General features: G+C 34.9%; 1 protein-coding gene across 2 annotated transcripts; it reads right to left on the bottom strand.

The window, feature by feature from the left end:
- Nucleotides 1-2,394: 2,394 nt before the first annotated feature.
- Nucleotides 2,395-9,966, bottom strand: LOC125188726 (diacylglycerol kinase 7-like). Of its 2 annotated transcripts, none has more exons than XM_048085744.1 (12): nucleotides 9,473-9,966; nucleotides 7,826-7,948; nucleotides 7,591-7,728; nucleotides 7,413-7,498; nucleotides 6,619-6,706; nucleotides 6,186-6,261; nucleotides 6,024-6,106; nucleotides 4,616-4,686; nucleotides 4,239-4,316; nucleotides 4,008-4,095; nucleotides 3,104-3,220; nucleotides 2,395-2,727 (listed from the first exon to the last, which is right to left on the bottom strand). In XM_048085744.1, exons 1-12 carry the CDS (start codon nucleotides 9,800-9,802, stop codon nucleotides 2,569-2,571), a joined length of 1,437 nt encoding a protein of 478 aa, XP_047941701.1. In that variant the 5' UTR covers nucleotides 9,803-9,966; the 3' UTR covers nucleotides 2,395-2,568. The 2 variants fall into 2 exon arrangements, with proteins under 2 accessions (XP_047941701.1, XP_047941702.1); XM_048085745.1 differs by lacking the exon at nucleotides 9,473-9,966 and adding an exon at nucleotides 8,851-8,862.
- Nucleotides 9,967-15,009: the final 5,043 nt, after the last annotated feature.

The following is a 15,009-nucleotide window of genomic DNA, read 5'->3' as shown; positions in this document are numbered from 1 at the left end:
CCATTCACAGATAAGAGAGGAAAAAGTGTTGAATTAACTCTAAAATGCCCAATTCAGTAAACTAGTTCTGGGTTTCTTCCTTCCTCCGCCGTTGGACGTCACTGTTACACTTAAATTTTCTAACATTTCCAATTTTGAATATGAATATCCCTATATTCACCAACACTTGTTCCACATCTTCATCATAGCATTCCCTTTTCAACTTCTTCATCTTACTGCTCCCTAAATTCGCCGCCTCTTCCATTTCCAAACTCTCCTCCAACTTCACTTCCCCTCGCCTCTTCTCCTCCACCTCTCTCCGCAGGCAGCCACCGCGGCACGTGCTTCAATTTCCCCTCATTGTACCACAAGCTATTATCCTTAATTGTCAACACTCTACCCTCGACCGGAGCAAATCATCCTCCACGACGACGCCTGAGCAAACGGAATTTGTTCCATGCACTTCTCGAACAACGGTGGCGGAGGCGGTTTCTGTGTCCCTCGCCGTGATGGCGGAGGCTATGGAGGAGGCGGCAGCTGTGGTGGCTACGGGCCCCGTGAGGGCAGTGATGGCTACGGAGGTGGTGTGGTGGTGGTTATGGAGGTGATGAAAGAAGAAGATGAAGTGTGCGGTTCAACTGGATTTATTATTTACTCCCTCCGTCCATAATTCGACCAAGTATTCCATTTCGGACCGTCCCACATAATTTGTCTCATTTTACTTTTACCATTTTTGGTAGTGGACCCCATATTCCACTAACTTATTCTTACTCACATTTTATTATAAAACTAATACTTTAAAAGTAGGGTCCACATCCCACCAACTTTTTCACCTCACTTTCCATTAAATTTCTTAAAACTCGTGCCGGGTCAAAGTGTCCCAAATTATTAGGACAGAGGGAGTACAAAATACTCTTAAATATATTAATTAAACTAATCTAGTCAAATGCCATTTAATTAGCATTGACTGTTAAAATAAACGGTTCTGTAAAAAATGGACCAAATCTGATCCGTTTTTATTTGTTGGGAACTCAATAATTCAAAAGATAATGTTTTGGACTAGGGGTGTCGAAATGGGTAGCGGGTAACGGATAATCCCGAATCCGACCCGATACCCGACGGAATCGGGAAACAGGGCGGGATCGGGTATAATTATTTTGGGTGTTGCAGGTATCGGGTATCCCGATACCCGACCGGGTAATCCCGATAGTCCCGAAATACCCGATATGTATATTAATATTTTATAATTTTTTATTTTTAATTTTAATACTTGCTGACTGGGCTGGCTTAAATATCATAATGTAATTTTTTATTAGTAATATATTACAAAATGTATTTTTTAAGTTTTTAGCTTTTAATTAGGGTTAAGATCACGAATCATTTTTCCGTCTTTTCTCTTCTCTACGGATTCAAATAAAGAATGAGTTTTTTGACATGTGGGTTTGGGTTGTATTAAACAATATAATGTGTTGTTTTCTTCTTCCACGGTAATGTTTGCTAATCTTTATGTGGTTTATTAAACAAAACTTGGCTGTTTAGTTTGATGATTATCGGAGTAATTATTATTCCAAGTTGGCTTCGCTGAAATCTCAAGCATAAGGGATACTGTAGCAAAAATTTGAAAAAAAAATTTATGTTTCGGGTCGGGTACCCGCGGTGTCGGTGCGGGATACCCGACTCGGGTATTGGGTAATACCCGACTAACTGCGGGATGGGTATCGGGACTAACTTTTGGGCCAAAATCGGGTGCGGGTACCCGCGGGTACCCGTTTCGACACCCCTATTTTGGACCAAAATCATAAAATCGTCGTATGTTTAGGATCACTACTTACTCTTTGGAGAATAACATCATGGAGATAGAAGAGTGAATCTCTCATTGGGCCAAGAGTCAAAGATATTTTCTTTGCTTTTCCAACTTATCAAACGATTTCTTAGGGCATACTATTAATATCATATCGTCCAAGGAAAATAGTCCTAGTGATGTTGATACGAGGTTAAATGCGTAACTGATAAAGTAATAGAGAGAAAAAAAACATTAAAATTACAAAATGAAAATTATTTCATAAATATATAGAGAGAATGGACTAAAATGAAAAAAGAAAAATAGGAATATTTTAAAACGACTTCATGTTTGACCTGGGTTTTTCAGTTAGTAATAGACTATTATGATTGTTTATCCCATGATTAAATCAATAGATTTTAGTTTCATTTATTTGATCATGTTTAAAATATTTTGTGGAACTATATAATTGTATATTGACAAAATTATTTTAGATGCATTTAGATATCAGGATCTTGAAAAAACATACACATAATTTCTCTACTTTTAAGGGCCCAAATTATTCTTTTGTTCAACGTTGCACTGCCAAAAGCTTAATAGTATAGAGAGCCAAAAAAAAAAAAAAAAACTAAAACTGGAAGCAACAACCAAGCTATTATATTAAGATTCGATGCTTGTGAATTAGAAACATTGTTACTCAATTTCACTCTGGAGTCTACTAAACTTCAGCTCAAAGAATGTATTAATGCAAAGCTAAAATATGTATGTACAGCGACTTATTGCTGTAGTAAGTAGCTTTTCACACGAACCTATTCTGCCCTGACCATGAGGGACTGATTGGACACTCTCTTAATTTCCACAAACGTTGAGAAGTCCTTGTCCATTGGTTGTTTCCATGGTTCACCATCCATTTGTAGGTAAGACTTCTTCCATTCTCCTCCTCTGAGCTCGAATCGGATATCTGAAGCCTGGAGCAGTATCAAAACCAACAACATCAATTATCGATGATTCTAGGTGAAGGCCTAAAGACTGCAGTAAAGTACGAGAATAGACTAACTAAATTGGTGATCAGACCAGCGCTTATGTAAGTTCAAGCATTGAGAAACATTTTGAGATGGAAAAATTCAAGCATAAGTTCGATGAAGAGGAAAAGGAGAAGGTAGAAAAAAGAAAACTTCTAGTGAGGTCCCCCACCCCAACACTCCCATTTGCTTGAGAGGTGGAACAAATGAAAAACAATCATACTATGGCTCCATGACTGGTATAAAAAATGTTCTATTTTCATTGACCTACAAACAAGATATTTAGTTATTTTCATTCAACCTTGGAGAAACGGTACACTACCTGTGCTATGTGTTTGGCGGATATTACTTCAGCCATAACCATCGAAGCATGCCATCCATGTTTAAGACCAAAAATTTCCAAACAACCATCATCTGGGTGAGCCTGAACAAACCCCCTCTGGCAAAACAAAAAAGGAGGAAGAAAAATGAGAAAAAAATGAATAAAAGATTCACCATCTTGTAACCCATAAAATCCTTCTCAAGTGATCAAATAAAATTGGTCAAATAAAGGTTAAGGGGAAAATAATTAGGACCAGTTATAAAATAGAATTCCTACATTCTCAATAGAGAAATTTCTAGGAATCAGTTGAGAAGAGATGCAGAAGCCACCAGAATATGTATTATATAAAACTAACTAGGCCTTAACCTCCCAATAAACCAGGAGAGGAGGGGGCTCTTTCCCTATCCACTGTTGTTGTGCAACCGCTTACCGCAATCTCCAAATAAATGTTCTTTTTTAGTTTCACTGTCTACTTAATGTCTTAGCTATTTTAAAATTTACATTTGACAGTGAAGGTTTCAAGGAGTAGTGTGACATTTAATAGGATGAAATGCGCCCCCTAAAACGTGGCCCAAAAATTATTTCCGTTTGTAATGTGAAGAATGAAACCATGAGGCGCCATTGAAAGCTGGCTGTAGGGCGAAAAATAAATAAATTTAAAACCTCAGTAAAGAAGAGAGAAATAAGAATGCATCTGTTCAAGAATAGTAATGATTTGAAGGTAAATATCAACAACCGGGCTTGGGTTACTGTAGAAAACACATTTCTAGAAAAATTTGTGAATATAAAATTAATCCTGCACTCAAGCAAGCCATGATATGTACTTTTCTTGAACACAAAATAGAAATGAATAATGGTATTTCCATATACAGCTGAAGTTATAAGATGTGGATTATTTAAGTACCTTCTCTAGATAATCTGGCTTTAGCTTGCCCCATGGATTTCTTCCACTTCCATAGCTAGGAAGATTAAGAACAACAATAGATCTCACGCTGGAAGATCCATCAGAGTTCGGTTAGTTATGGCATAATCTAACCTAATCATATCTAGAGCAAAATAATTATAAAATGGCATAGGAAACTCTTATCAAGATTATCCAACTTAATTTGTTTGAAGTACCAAAGATAAGACCAACCTTGATGGGACTGGGATTTGCTCCCATTTCAAATGATTCACCTTCTTTATGTGAATCCTCAAGATGTTCTTCAAAGACCTGGGCAATAATGTGAAAAGCATATTGAATAATGACACACTTATTATTGAAAGATTCTAAACAACGTGAAGGTTACTCAAAAAAGTAAGCCAGAAGCTAACTTGTAAACATATTATAATAAAGTTGTTCATGCAACGAAAACCAATGCTGATAAAGAGCTGACATTTCAATAAAGAACCACCTTGTACAAGACTGACAATCATGTAGTTAGCTGGTTAGGCATGGTCGATACAATTCAAAGAGGGACTCTAAGAAGTAATGTTTAATGGTCAATTACAAGAAAGTCACACAAAACCAACCTTAAACCTGGATAACTGCTGCATGGTGTGCAGAACCATCCTTGTTGGCAACTGTATCCAGAGTATATCATCTGCATTAGGGATGCACAATTAAGAATTATGAAAGTAAGATATAATCTTTGCAAAAAGAAATCATGGAAAATTGTATTAAGCAGCGGATGTAGCACCATATATATGGATTTTAGCCTTGGGTGCTAAACTAATAGTGGTGGTTGATTGGTGTTTATTCCATGTAATTTATGAACTAAAAATAATGAGATATATGCATTCACAATCATCTAGTTCCAGATTATTTAATAAGTGCAAAAATCAAGAACTATAGAAATTATGCATGGTTTAATGAAACAGAAAATTATTTTTTATTAAAACAAATTATGTACTATTAGCATTAAACCATGCATAATTTCTATAGTTTGTGCTTTTTATTAATAATTTGGAAATAGATGATTGTGAGTGCATATATTGGTTGACAGAAAATATTTTTTTATTAAGAGCAAATTATGTGCACTTAGCATTCACAGCTCATAAGCATCACAGCATAGTAGATTATATTGAATTCAAATACTTTTGACAGGGAGCAAATTATAAATGTTAAAAAGAGAATATGTAAGGAAATGAAAGCATTCAATTGAAAACCAAGGATCTTGATTAGATATGTCAATCGGGCCAACCCGCTCGCGTTGTCGGGCTATTTGGACGCGGGCGGGCTATTCGGGTGGCAAATTTTTCGGGCTATAAATTTTCAACCCTAACCCTTTGGATAAGGGAAACTATAATATGTAGGCTGCAGCAAACTCCATCCGTCCAGCTTTAGGAGTCCCGGTTGAGTCGGGCACATGTTTTAAGAAAAAAGTGTTTGAATGTGTAATAAATAAATATTGTAGTGGATGTTGAGACTCACTTTTAATTGAGTGTCCAATAAATAAATGTTATAGTGGATGTTGGGACCTACTTTTAACACTTTTTTATTAGTTGTAGTGGATGTTGGGACCCACTTTTAACACTTTGTAGGCATTTTTTATTAATTTATCTCAACCGGGACTCCTAAAGCGGGACGCCCAAAATTGATCAACCGGAACTCCTAAAGCGGGACGGAGGGAGTATAATATAAGCAAAATCCAAATCCAAATTTTTTAACTAAAATATGCAGCCCAACAAGCTGACCTGTAACCTGACCGGGTTAGCCCAAGTAACTCGTCAACCCATTAGGGCTTACCCGAATAACCCGATTTCATATTTGAGTCACAATTTTATAGCCTTGACCCTATAATTTTATCGGGCGTCATTCATGTTGACCACGGGTTTCGGCTGGATTGACACCCCTAATCTTGATGTTGGATCATTATATCAGAATTTCATGCATCCCATGGATCAAAACCAGTGTTAGGAAATGAAAGAATGATCTTACCTTATTTGAAATAGGACCTTGAGCAAGGTAAGGTTTTTCATTGCGTAAATGGTGGAAACCATATGCAACTTGGGCATCCATACCTTCATAACACATGTAGTATTTTGTCAGAGTGACAGTAAAAAACATATTAAAGAGAAAGTTTAGCATTCAAATACAAACCTATGCTGAAATAATTATAAAATACTCCTTGATAGCAAGAAACCTTCTCTGGAAGCTCCCCTTCAACTTCCAGTTCCTGCATAATCAAAATATAATTTAGATTAAAGATATCATGGAAACAGATCCATAAACAAGAAAAAAAGTACATGTGAGTATGTGACAAGTCTAGCAATGAATATTCCCCACAGGAATGATGCATTAAAACTAAAATGTGAATAGTTTAAGAACATTATCTACATCAGTTATGTGAATAGTTTACCAAATTTGAGGAACAGGTTGGCTATTAACAGTCACACTTGCAAGATTAGCAAGCAATAATTAAGCAATGACAAATCCAAAGAAAGTGGCACGAGTAAATATTTATAAGCCCCACTGATTGAGTAAAACTGAACAGATACTCCTGATTAGAAGTAAAGAGTAGTCAGCCACTAACCTGATCAAGAGGTGTTTCTTCTGCTTCCTTCAGAGAATAAGGTAGCTCCAATTTTTCCCCAGCTGGCATTGATATTAAGACCTGCCAACTGCACATTAAGGTGCATGTCATTAATAAGAAGAAAAGAACATCAAAATCTACAAGAGATAAATAGATCCTGCCAGTGTCAAAGTATTAATTACTTATGTGTTTTATCAATCTTCTTTTTGCAGAAAAAATGTTACAACTGCTGGGGCTGGCACATTAAAGAGATTTTTGAGATGCTAATAAACCTTTTCTTCGAGAGATCAAAACTCCACGTCCTCAAATGTAAGTGTACAGATAATCCTTATTGACATCAAAATCCTTATTAAGTACCAAATGAATAGCATCTTGTTGATTATTTTCATTAAATATACATCACCGCCAACTATGATGTGGCAGTGCTTTATTTTACATCCCAGTTTCCTGGATTATGTAATTCCCCTTTGCATTTGAATTTATTTATTTATTTTTTTACAATTTGCATTTCTTCAGAGATTGCTCAAATATCCATATCCCATGACTTCAAGTTTCCTTAGACCAACCAACAAATAAATAGATAATCACATAACTACCGATATAGAATCGATAAGTAAAGCCTTTTTGCTTTCTCTAACTGTGACCTACTCAATCAATCGCTCTCTTGACTAAATCTATGCCAGTCAAAGGAGCGCAGGCACACAACATACAAACATTTAAAGCATCAACTCCACCATATAAGCGCCACCCCCATGATATGAAAGATCATTAAAGTTAACAAACTAAGAGAACACCTGTCAAGACGAGCAATAGGACCATGGGCGACCTTTTCAAGAGTTCTTTTAACAGATGATTTCCAATTAAAAGGGAATGAGCCTCCCTGCAAAATAAAATTTTAAAGATTTATAAGGACTTGTAGGAGACTAGCTTGGTAGAAACGAAATGTGAACATGGACACATATAAAAGCATACCCAACCAAAACTCCTTGATAAGTCATTTCCAGTACCAAGTGGAATAACTCCAGTTGGTGGAATAGGAAGCCTGCCCTGTCTGTTGAGCTCCCCAAGGCATCCAAGAACCCAGCCAACAGTGCCATCACCTCCTGCTACCTGTATATATCAAGGTCTTATATTTGTGATGATCATTGATATCTGAGGAATGATGAGCAGTAATTTGAAGCATGGAAAGTTAGCAAAACATTCATACCACAATCTTAAGTTTCTCACGGGTTGCTTTTGCGCAATTGTCTCCAAGATTAGCAAAATTCTCCAGGCAAGACAATCCATACTGAACAAACTCATGAGGCTTCACCTCTGAAAGGTCAAAAACCTGATGGGATTTAACAGGAACAAAAAGCATTGAGAAGTAGAATTGGACAATAAGTTGCTCTATTTTAAATAGGATGAGTACCAACTAAAAACTTGGCAGAGAAATTAACTATTCTGCCAATTTACTATGCTTGACATATGATAATGAGACAATGTTTTTGTTGAAGGGGATACTATAGATAAGGTAACTATTCAAATTTTTACTGTTGATTGAAAGAAAATTAACTACCCTGTGCTGCCATATGATAACTGTAACAATGTTTTAGTTGAATGGGATACTATAACAATGTTGATATGGTGCCAATTCAAATTTTAATTGTTGATTGAATTTTTGTCTACAACACCATTTAAGTGTATTTGAAATCAAGTTGTCATATCCACCAGCATAAGGGATTATGGATGAGATGCTGTGACTGTGGCACTTAAATAAATGCTTGTAAGCAATTTAGAAAGCAACCTTCACAGTAAATATATCTTATATGCAATTCAGCATAGAATAATAATAAAAAGCAATTGTAGCCAAACCTAAATCTTAATACTAAAAGCTACCCATATTAAGCAGATAGCCTACATTCAATGGATATAAACAAGTTTATCAGCATTTAAAGGAAAAATATTACTATATGAGAAAACTGAAGTTAAGAGGCAAGAGTTAATTGCAGCTATCAATTTCAACACCAATGCAAAATGCATAATTACCACGATATTTACTAAAGTTTAGATTGAGCGTACAAACTCAGTAATCAATAGTTCTTATATTCCTACAACAGAGCACCGCTATCCAAAAGATGCTACTTTTCTAGTTAGATCTGACATATATTTGATAAGAAGTTAAGAACATTGAAAGATAATGCATAGCCTAAAAAATGAATTCACAGAAAACATGGCTAGAATAGTGTCGACCTTTTCTTCAAGTCCTCAGATGAACCTTTGCAGGAAATCTCACAAGCAATTACTAAAATAGAACAACTATAGCAGTACTCTTCGCAAAACTCGGAAGCAATTTATGCCAGACCAGAAACTCAAAGATTGCATATTTTTATAGGAGAAATTTGTTGCTTTTCCTATTTCTGAAATAAAAACGTCGGTTGGAGTTTTGGATTTAAATTGTGAAGTGAAAAAAGAAAAGGAATATGTAAAAAACATATCCAAATTTCATTAGTCGCATTTCCTGATGTGAAATCGTAGCATGATTAAGACAATTTAGTTGCTCCAACAAATCATAAATACGAAAATTGGTTTATTGCATTGTAAAAAGCTTCTCTTTGAAGAACCGACAAATAACAAATTAAAATAGAAAAAAAAAGGAGGATGGAGAAGATGACGTTCTTAAAATAGGACATCTACAAATCTGGAAGAAGAAAATGAAAAATGCATTCACACAAAATCAAACTAAACATAGAATTATAATTATAATTATAATTATAATAAAAAAAGGAATTAATTATAATAAAATCGAGCGTATCTGCTCCAGATATTAACTGTTCTCACGCGCGCAGTTACGAAAGTGCAGTGAAATATTGACCTGTTCTTCGCCCATCAGTTCCTGTAGGCGGGCCTTGAGTTTGGGGCCGTGGCGGCCGCCGCTCTTGGAATTGATGAACACCACAAGCGGCCATTCCGCGGGCTGCTGGCCTTGGCCTTGGTCGAAGAGCTGGACGGCGGAAGCGGCGTCGGCGTCCTTGGCGCGGATCGCCTCCGTCATCGCGCGGCGGAGATACTCCGGGAAGGTGATTTTGTTCTGGAGGTCCTCCTTGTTGACACGCACGCCGGAGAGCGTGAATCCGCGGATGGAGTCGATCAGCGACGACCGGCCGGAAGTCGATAACCGTCGAGGCTTGCGTGGAGGAGCCATTTACGATTCTACCCTTCTCTGAGGCAAATGTCGGCACGGTTTGAACCAGTTTCCTCACTCTCTCTGATTCAATTCAATTCACCCTCTCTCTCTCTCTCTCAAACCTCTCCAATTTGCTATCAATTTGGGAAAGCGAAGTCATGTGTAAAAAACAAATCAACGCGGACATCTTACGCGCTACCGATATTCTTTAACTGTCATTAATTATATATATACACCAAATTAAATAAGCACGCAATATTATTAAATTGACTTTCAATAATCGAATAACTTTTTAGATTATTTCCTGTCCTAATCTTAGAAAAAAATATAATAAAAATTGGCATACTAGCTTCCATATATTAGAAATAATCTTATTAATGGTGGACGGCGTAGTTTTTATAAATTAACAAATCAAAAAACAAAAAACTATTATCAAATTTTAGGTGGAAACTAATTTTAATAGATAATCTTGTATGTTTTCCAGATAGAGAAAGTAATAAAACTATTTTTCATGAAAAAGTAAGTTAATTATTCAACATTTATAGTATATGATTATCATAGCTTTTAATAGAAATGCTAAACAGAATATCAATATTATTGACTTGGAATGCTAAATATATCAATAGTCAGGTGATATGAAATTCATGTTTTTTTTTTATCTTATTCTATTGATTTTCCGGGAATCAAACGGCCCTACTAGCATCCCCAATTGCTAATCCAGACTTGGGCGGACTGTAATTGTCACATTAGCTTTTCATAGTCTGGATGATCCTGTTACAGACTGCCTCTGCCTTATCAATTTCCATTTAGTTTTTTCATTTATTTTTTATTTATTTTTTTGTTTTCGCATATTAAAAATAGCAATAAGAAATATTAAAGTAGATGCAGAACATACATTACTTAAATTTTTTTTAAAGTTACAAAGGAAATAACTAAAAGAGGTACAATTTAAATTATATCAAGCCTTCGGCTGATCAATACCTAACAACCTCTTAATCTAATTCATCATTCTTCATCTCGGAGCCTCCAATCATTCTTCATCTCTACACCTTCTTCAAACCATCTCAGAACCTCCAATCCTCCCCCCTCTACACATTCTTCCATTCCATCTTCCACAGATAATTCATCCATCTTCCATTGAAGCGTAGCTCTGCAGATCCAGACAAGAGAAGACTGAAGATTGAAGATTCGACCTTGGGTTTTATCGATTTTTTTCATGTCTAGTACTTTTATTGTGTTTACTACTTGTATATGAGTAGTTAAACATTTTTTGTAGATTTTTTGGAGAAACTATTATGAACATGTTTTGATTTATTGAATTGAATATTTTCCTAGCTCTTGTGATTGTTTTGCTTTTTCTTGTGCTTTTATTGTTCTTTTGTCTGGCCAACTTTAGAACTATGTCCGTTTAACTAGAATAATCGAGAGATGGCTAGTTTTACGTGGTAAAAGGAACGAGTACAACACATAGGTTTATCTGCACTCGAGAGGGGACCCTTTGTGAGGACTTGAGTCTTAGGAACTTAAGGAGTTAGAATCTAATCGATTAGAAGGAGACCTTTATAGTTAGAGTCTAATCTACTGGGTAGGTGCACCCGGAGAGGGTTTATCCTAGAATCGCGACTTTCCTAATAATCCTAGAGACACATAAAGGTAAAGGTTATGTGAGATTAATCATCACTAGGTCGTAGTAGTTGCATCCTAAAACTTTACATTCTTTAGCTTGCATGTATTATTTCGTTTTTATACTTTCTTTTATTTGTTTATATTTTATGCCTAGTTTGTAAAACCAAAACCAAAATCTTCGTGTCTCTAAATAGTATATGACGCTTAGTATATGCTAGCCAGTTGCAATCCTATTCCCTGTGTTCGATATCCCGGTACTGACCCTTAGCTATACTAGATCTATCCTGTAAACTTGCAGGTATTTTTAGTGCTAATAAATAGTGCATCACTCCCGCCCAATTGATTCCCCGGCGTGAAGATATTCGTCGAACATGTCCGTTGTGATGCTCTAACACCACATACCCGACCAACGTCTGACCGGATAGAGAATGTCACAATAAAAGTTACTATATAACATAATAAGTTTTATACCATAATTCAGTCATTTAAAGAAATTTAAAAGCCCACATAACGTAATATCATTGACCAACAAAATATAGAAACATAATCACACATTATTTACAAACAACAAAAGTTATAATTTGTAAGTTTTACGCCCAACATGCCATGACTACAAAAGATATAATCCATAACAAAAGATGGTTATTGATGACCAAATAAGAATTTGGTGCTGACGAAGAACCAAAAAAAATATCCACAACAATCTTCAATCATCTCACCCGTAGGCTGTAGCACATCTAATATTTTAGCCAAAACTCTATAACAATTAAAAAAAAACTCGAATGAATTCACAATCTTTTTACTAACATTCTCCAGAACCTCATTTTAAACCGACTCGATCACATAAGGTTCCACATCAGCACGTGAACACATATAGCATAAATCGCTTGCACGAATTAGCAAAAAAATCTATTACACAAAGTATCAATTATTAAGACATACAACAACAATAGCAAGATTCTGCATTCATAGCTCAATCAGTGCGTTTAGTACAACTATATGGGTACGTAGACAATCCACCAATCTTCATCTGTCATATCATGGCCAATAGCCTCTGATAGAGTATAATGCCCTACTTGGTACGATGGAATGAAATGGGTGTATGGAATGACATTCTTACCTTCATTTCATTCATTTGCTTGGTAAATTTTTTCTTAGGAATCACCATTCCATTCCACATGGGAATAGTCATTCCATCCATTTAGCTAAGGAATGATCATTCTATTTCATTTTGCTTTCTTCTTATTTTAAAATGTTAACAAAATTATATAAATATTATTTGATAGTATACTCTCTCCTAGGGGTGTGCATTCGGTTTTTCGGTTCCGTTTTTGCCCAAATCGAACCGAACCGAAAAATCGAATTTCCTTAAAAATCAAAACCGAACCGAACCGAACCGAAAAACCGAACTTAAAAAACCGAATTAAACCAAAAAACTGAAATTTTCAATAAAAACCGAAAAACCAAAAAAAATGTGGAGTATATATCAATATATATAATTTATTTATTTTATATATACTAATATAATATAAATATATAATATAAAATTAATAGAATATATATAATACATACTATATAAAATATATTTTAAAAATATATATTATATACTCCCTTCGTCCCCCGATTAAGAGTCACACTTTTCCATTTCGGTCCGTCCCCAATTAAGAGTCACACTTCATTTTTCCCATAAATAGTAAGTATGTCTCGCATTCCACTAACTCAATTCACTCACATTTTATTATAAAATCAATATAAAAAAATGGGTTCCACATTCCACTAACTTTTTCAACCAACTTTTCTTTAACATTTCTTAAAACTCGTACTCGGTCAAAGTGTGACTCCTGATAGGGGACGGAGGGAGTATATGATATAATATATTTAAATTAATAGAATAAATATATATAATATTATATTTAAAATATAATTCGGATTTTCCATTTTTTTTTCGCCCGAACCGAACCGAACTGAAAAACCAAATTTTTTTATTTTTAAAACCGAACCGAACCGAAAAACCGAAAAAACCGAACCGAATTTCAAAATTTCGGTTTGGTTCAGTTCTCATATTCGATTTTCGGTTTTTTTGCTCACCCCTACACCCTCCATCCACAAAAAATAGAGCAATTTGTGCATGAGACGGGTTTTAATGTAGAATTGGTAAAGTAAGAGAGAAGGGAAAAAAGTAAGAGAGGAGGGGAAAAGGTAAGTGAGAAGTAGTGTTTGTGTAATGATGTGTAGGGTTATTATTTGTTGAAATCTTTCCATAAATGAATGTGCTCTATTTTTTGTGGACGACAAAAATGGTAATTGTGCTTTATTTTTTGTAGACGCGGGGAGTATTTAAATTTAATATCATCACAATTTTATAATAAAATTAAAATTTTAAAATTTTTAATGATTAAAAAATCCACACACACACACTTCACACACTATACACTACACACATTTCACACATTTCACACACTACACACTTTTCATACACTACACACATGTCATACACTACACACACTACACACATTTCACACACTGCACACAGTTCACACTACACACATTTCACATAGTTCACACTCTACACACACTATACGCACTTCACACTCTGCATAAATTTCACACACTACACACACTATACACACAAAATACACACATTGCACACAAAATAAACACTCTACATAAACTATACACAAAATATACACATTGCACACACTTACAAATTTTACACGAAACACACACATTACACTCATTTCACACAAACTAAAATTTCAAATTTAGTTTAGTTTTTCTGTTTGATTCAGTTTAAACTTTTAAAAAATTTCAATTTTTTTATTCGGTCGGTTTAGATCGAATAAAAAAATCAAAAATAGGATGCTTGAAATGTATGAAATGTGAGTAGTGTTTGTAGTGTGTGAATTGTGTGTAGTGTATGAAATGTGTGTAGTGTATGCAGTGTGTGAAATGTGTGAAGTGTGTATAGTGTGTGAACTACGTGAAATGTGTGAACGAGTCTAACTCTACCTAGGCAGTGTGGATTTGACACGAGTTTAATGTGCAATTGGTATAGTAGGAAAGATGATGAAAAGTAAGAGAGAAAAGGTAGTAGATAGTGAATTGTGGGTCCATATCAAATAGTGGTGTGTAAATGGCTTAAAGTTTTCTATATTTAGACTTTATCTAATTTAATAGGACAACCCAAAATAATAAAACTAGTTTATTTTTGTGAAAATAATATTATTTTCATAAAATGAATTCGAAAAAGAAACTACTCAACTATGGAGGAAGGAATTATTAAATATCAACGTCTTCATTAAATTTTCAAATTTTGTTTTACAATTACTGGGGTCACATGTATACGTTAATTTACTCTTTATTTTTACTTATTAACGTTTATTTAATTTACTTTCTTATGAAATTATAAATGAACGGTCCATATATAATACCCCTCCATCCCAAGATAAGACACGTTTCTTTTTCGCTCTTATTTTTGGAAAATAATTATAAAATAGTTAAAATGGACAAAAATTAAAGTAGGAGAGAATAATGTAGAGAAGACTCTTCTTATCTACATCATTATCTCTCATACTTTAATTTTTGTCCACTTCAACTTT

This window comes from Salvia hispanica, chromosome 5 (genome assembly GCF_023119035.1).
Source record: "Salvia hispanica cultivar TCC Black 2014 chromosome 5, UniMelb_Shisp_WGS_1.0, whole genome shotgun sequence".
NCBI classification, from domain to species: domain Eukaryota; kingdom Viridiplantae; phylum Streptophyta; class Magnoliopsida; order Lamiales; family Lamiaceae; genus Salvia; species Salvia hispanica.
The sequence above is the reverse complement of the archived record's forward strand: the minus strand, read 5'-3'. Positions and strand labels throughout refer to the sequence as shown.

Bases quoted from the DNA above. Each gene is read 5' to 3' on its own strand.
- LOC125188726 (XM_048085744.1), bottom strand. From the start codon at position 9,802: ATGGCTCCTCCACGCAAGCCTCGACGGTTATCGACTTCCGGCCGGTCG. The intron at 7,729-7,825 runs GTATGAATGTTT...TGATATATACAG, and splicing joins GTGAGAAACTTAAGATTGTG to GTAGCAGGAGGTGATGGCAC. The intron at 6,107-6,185 runs GTTTGTATTTGA...TGTGTTATGAAG, and splicing joins TTATAATTATTTCAGCATAG to GTATGGATGCCCAAGTTGCA.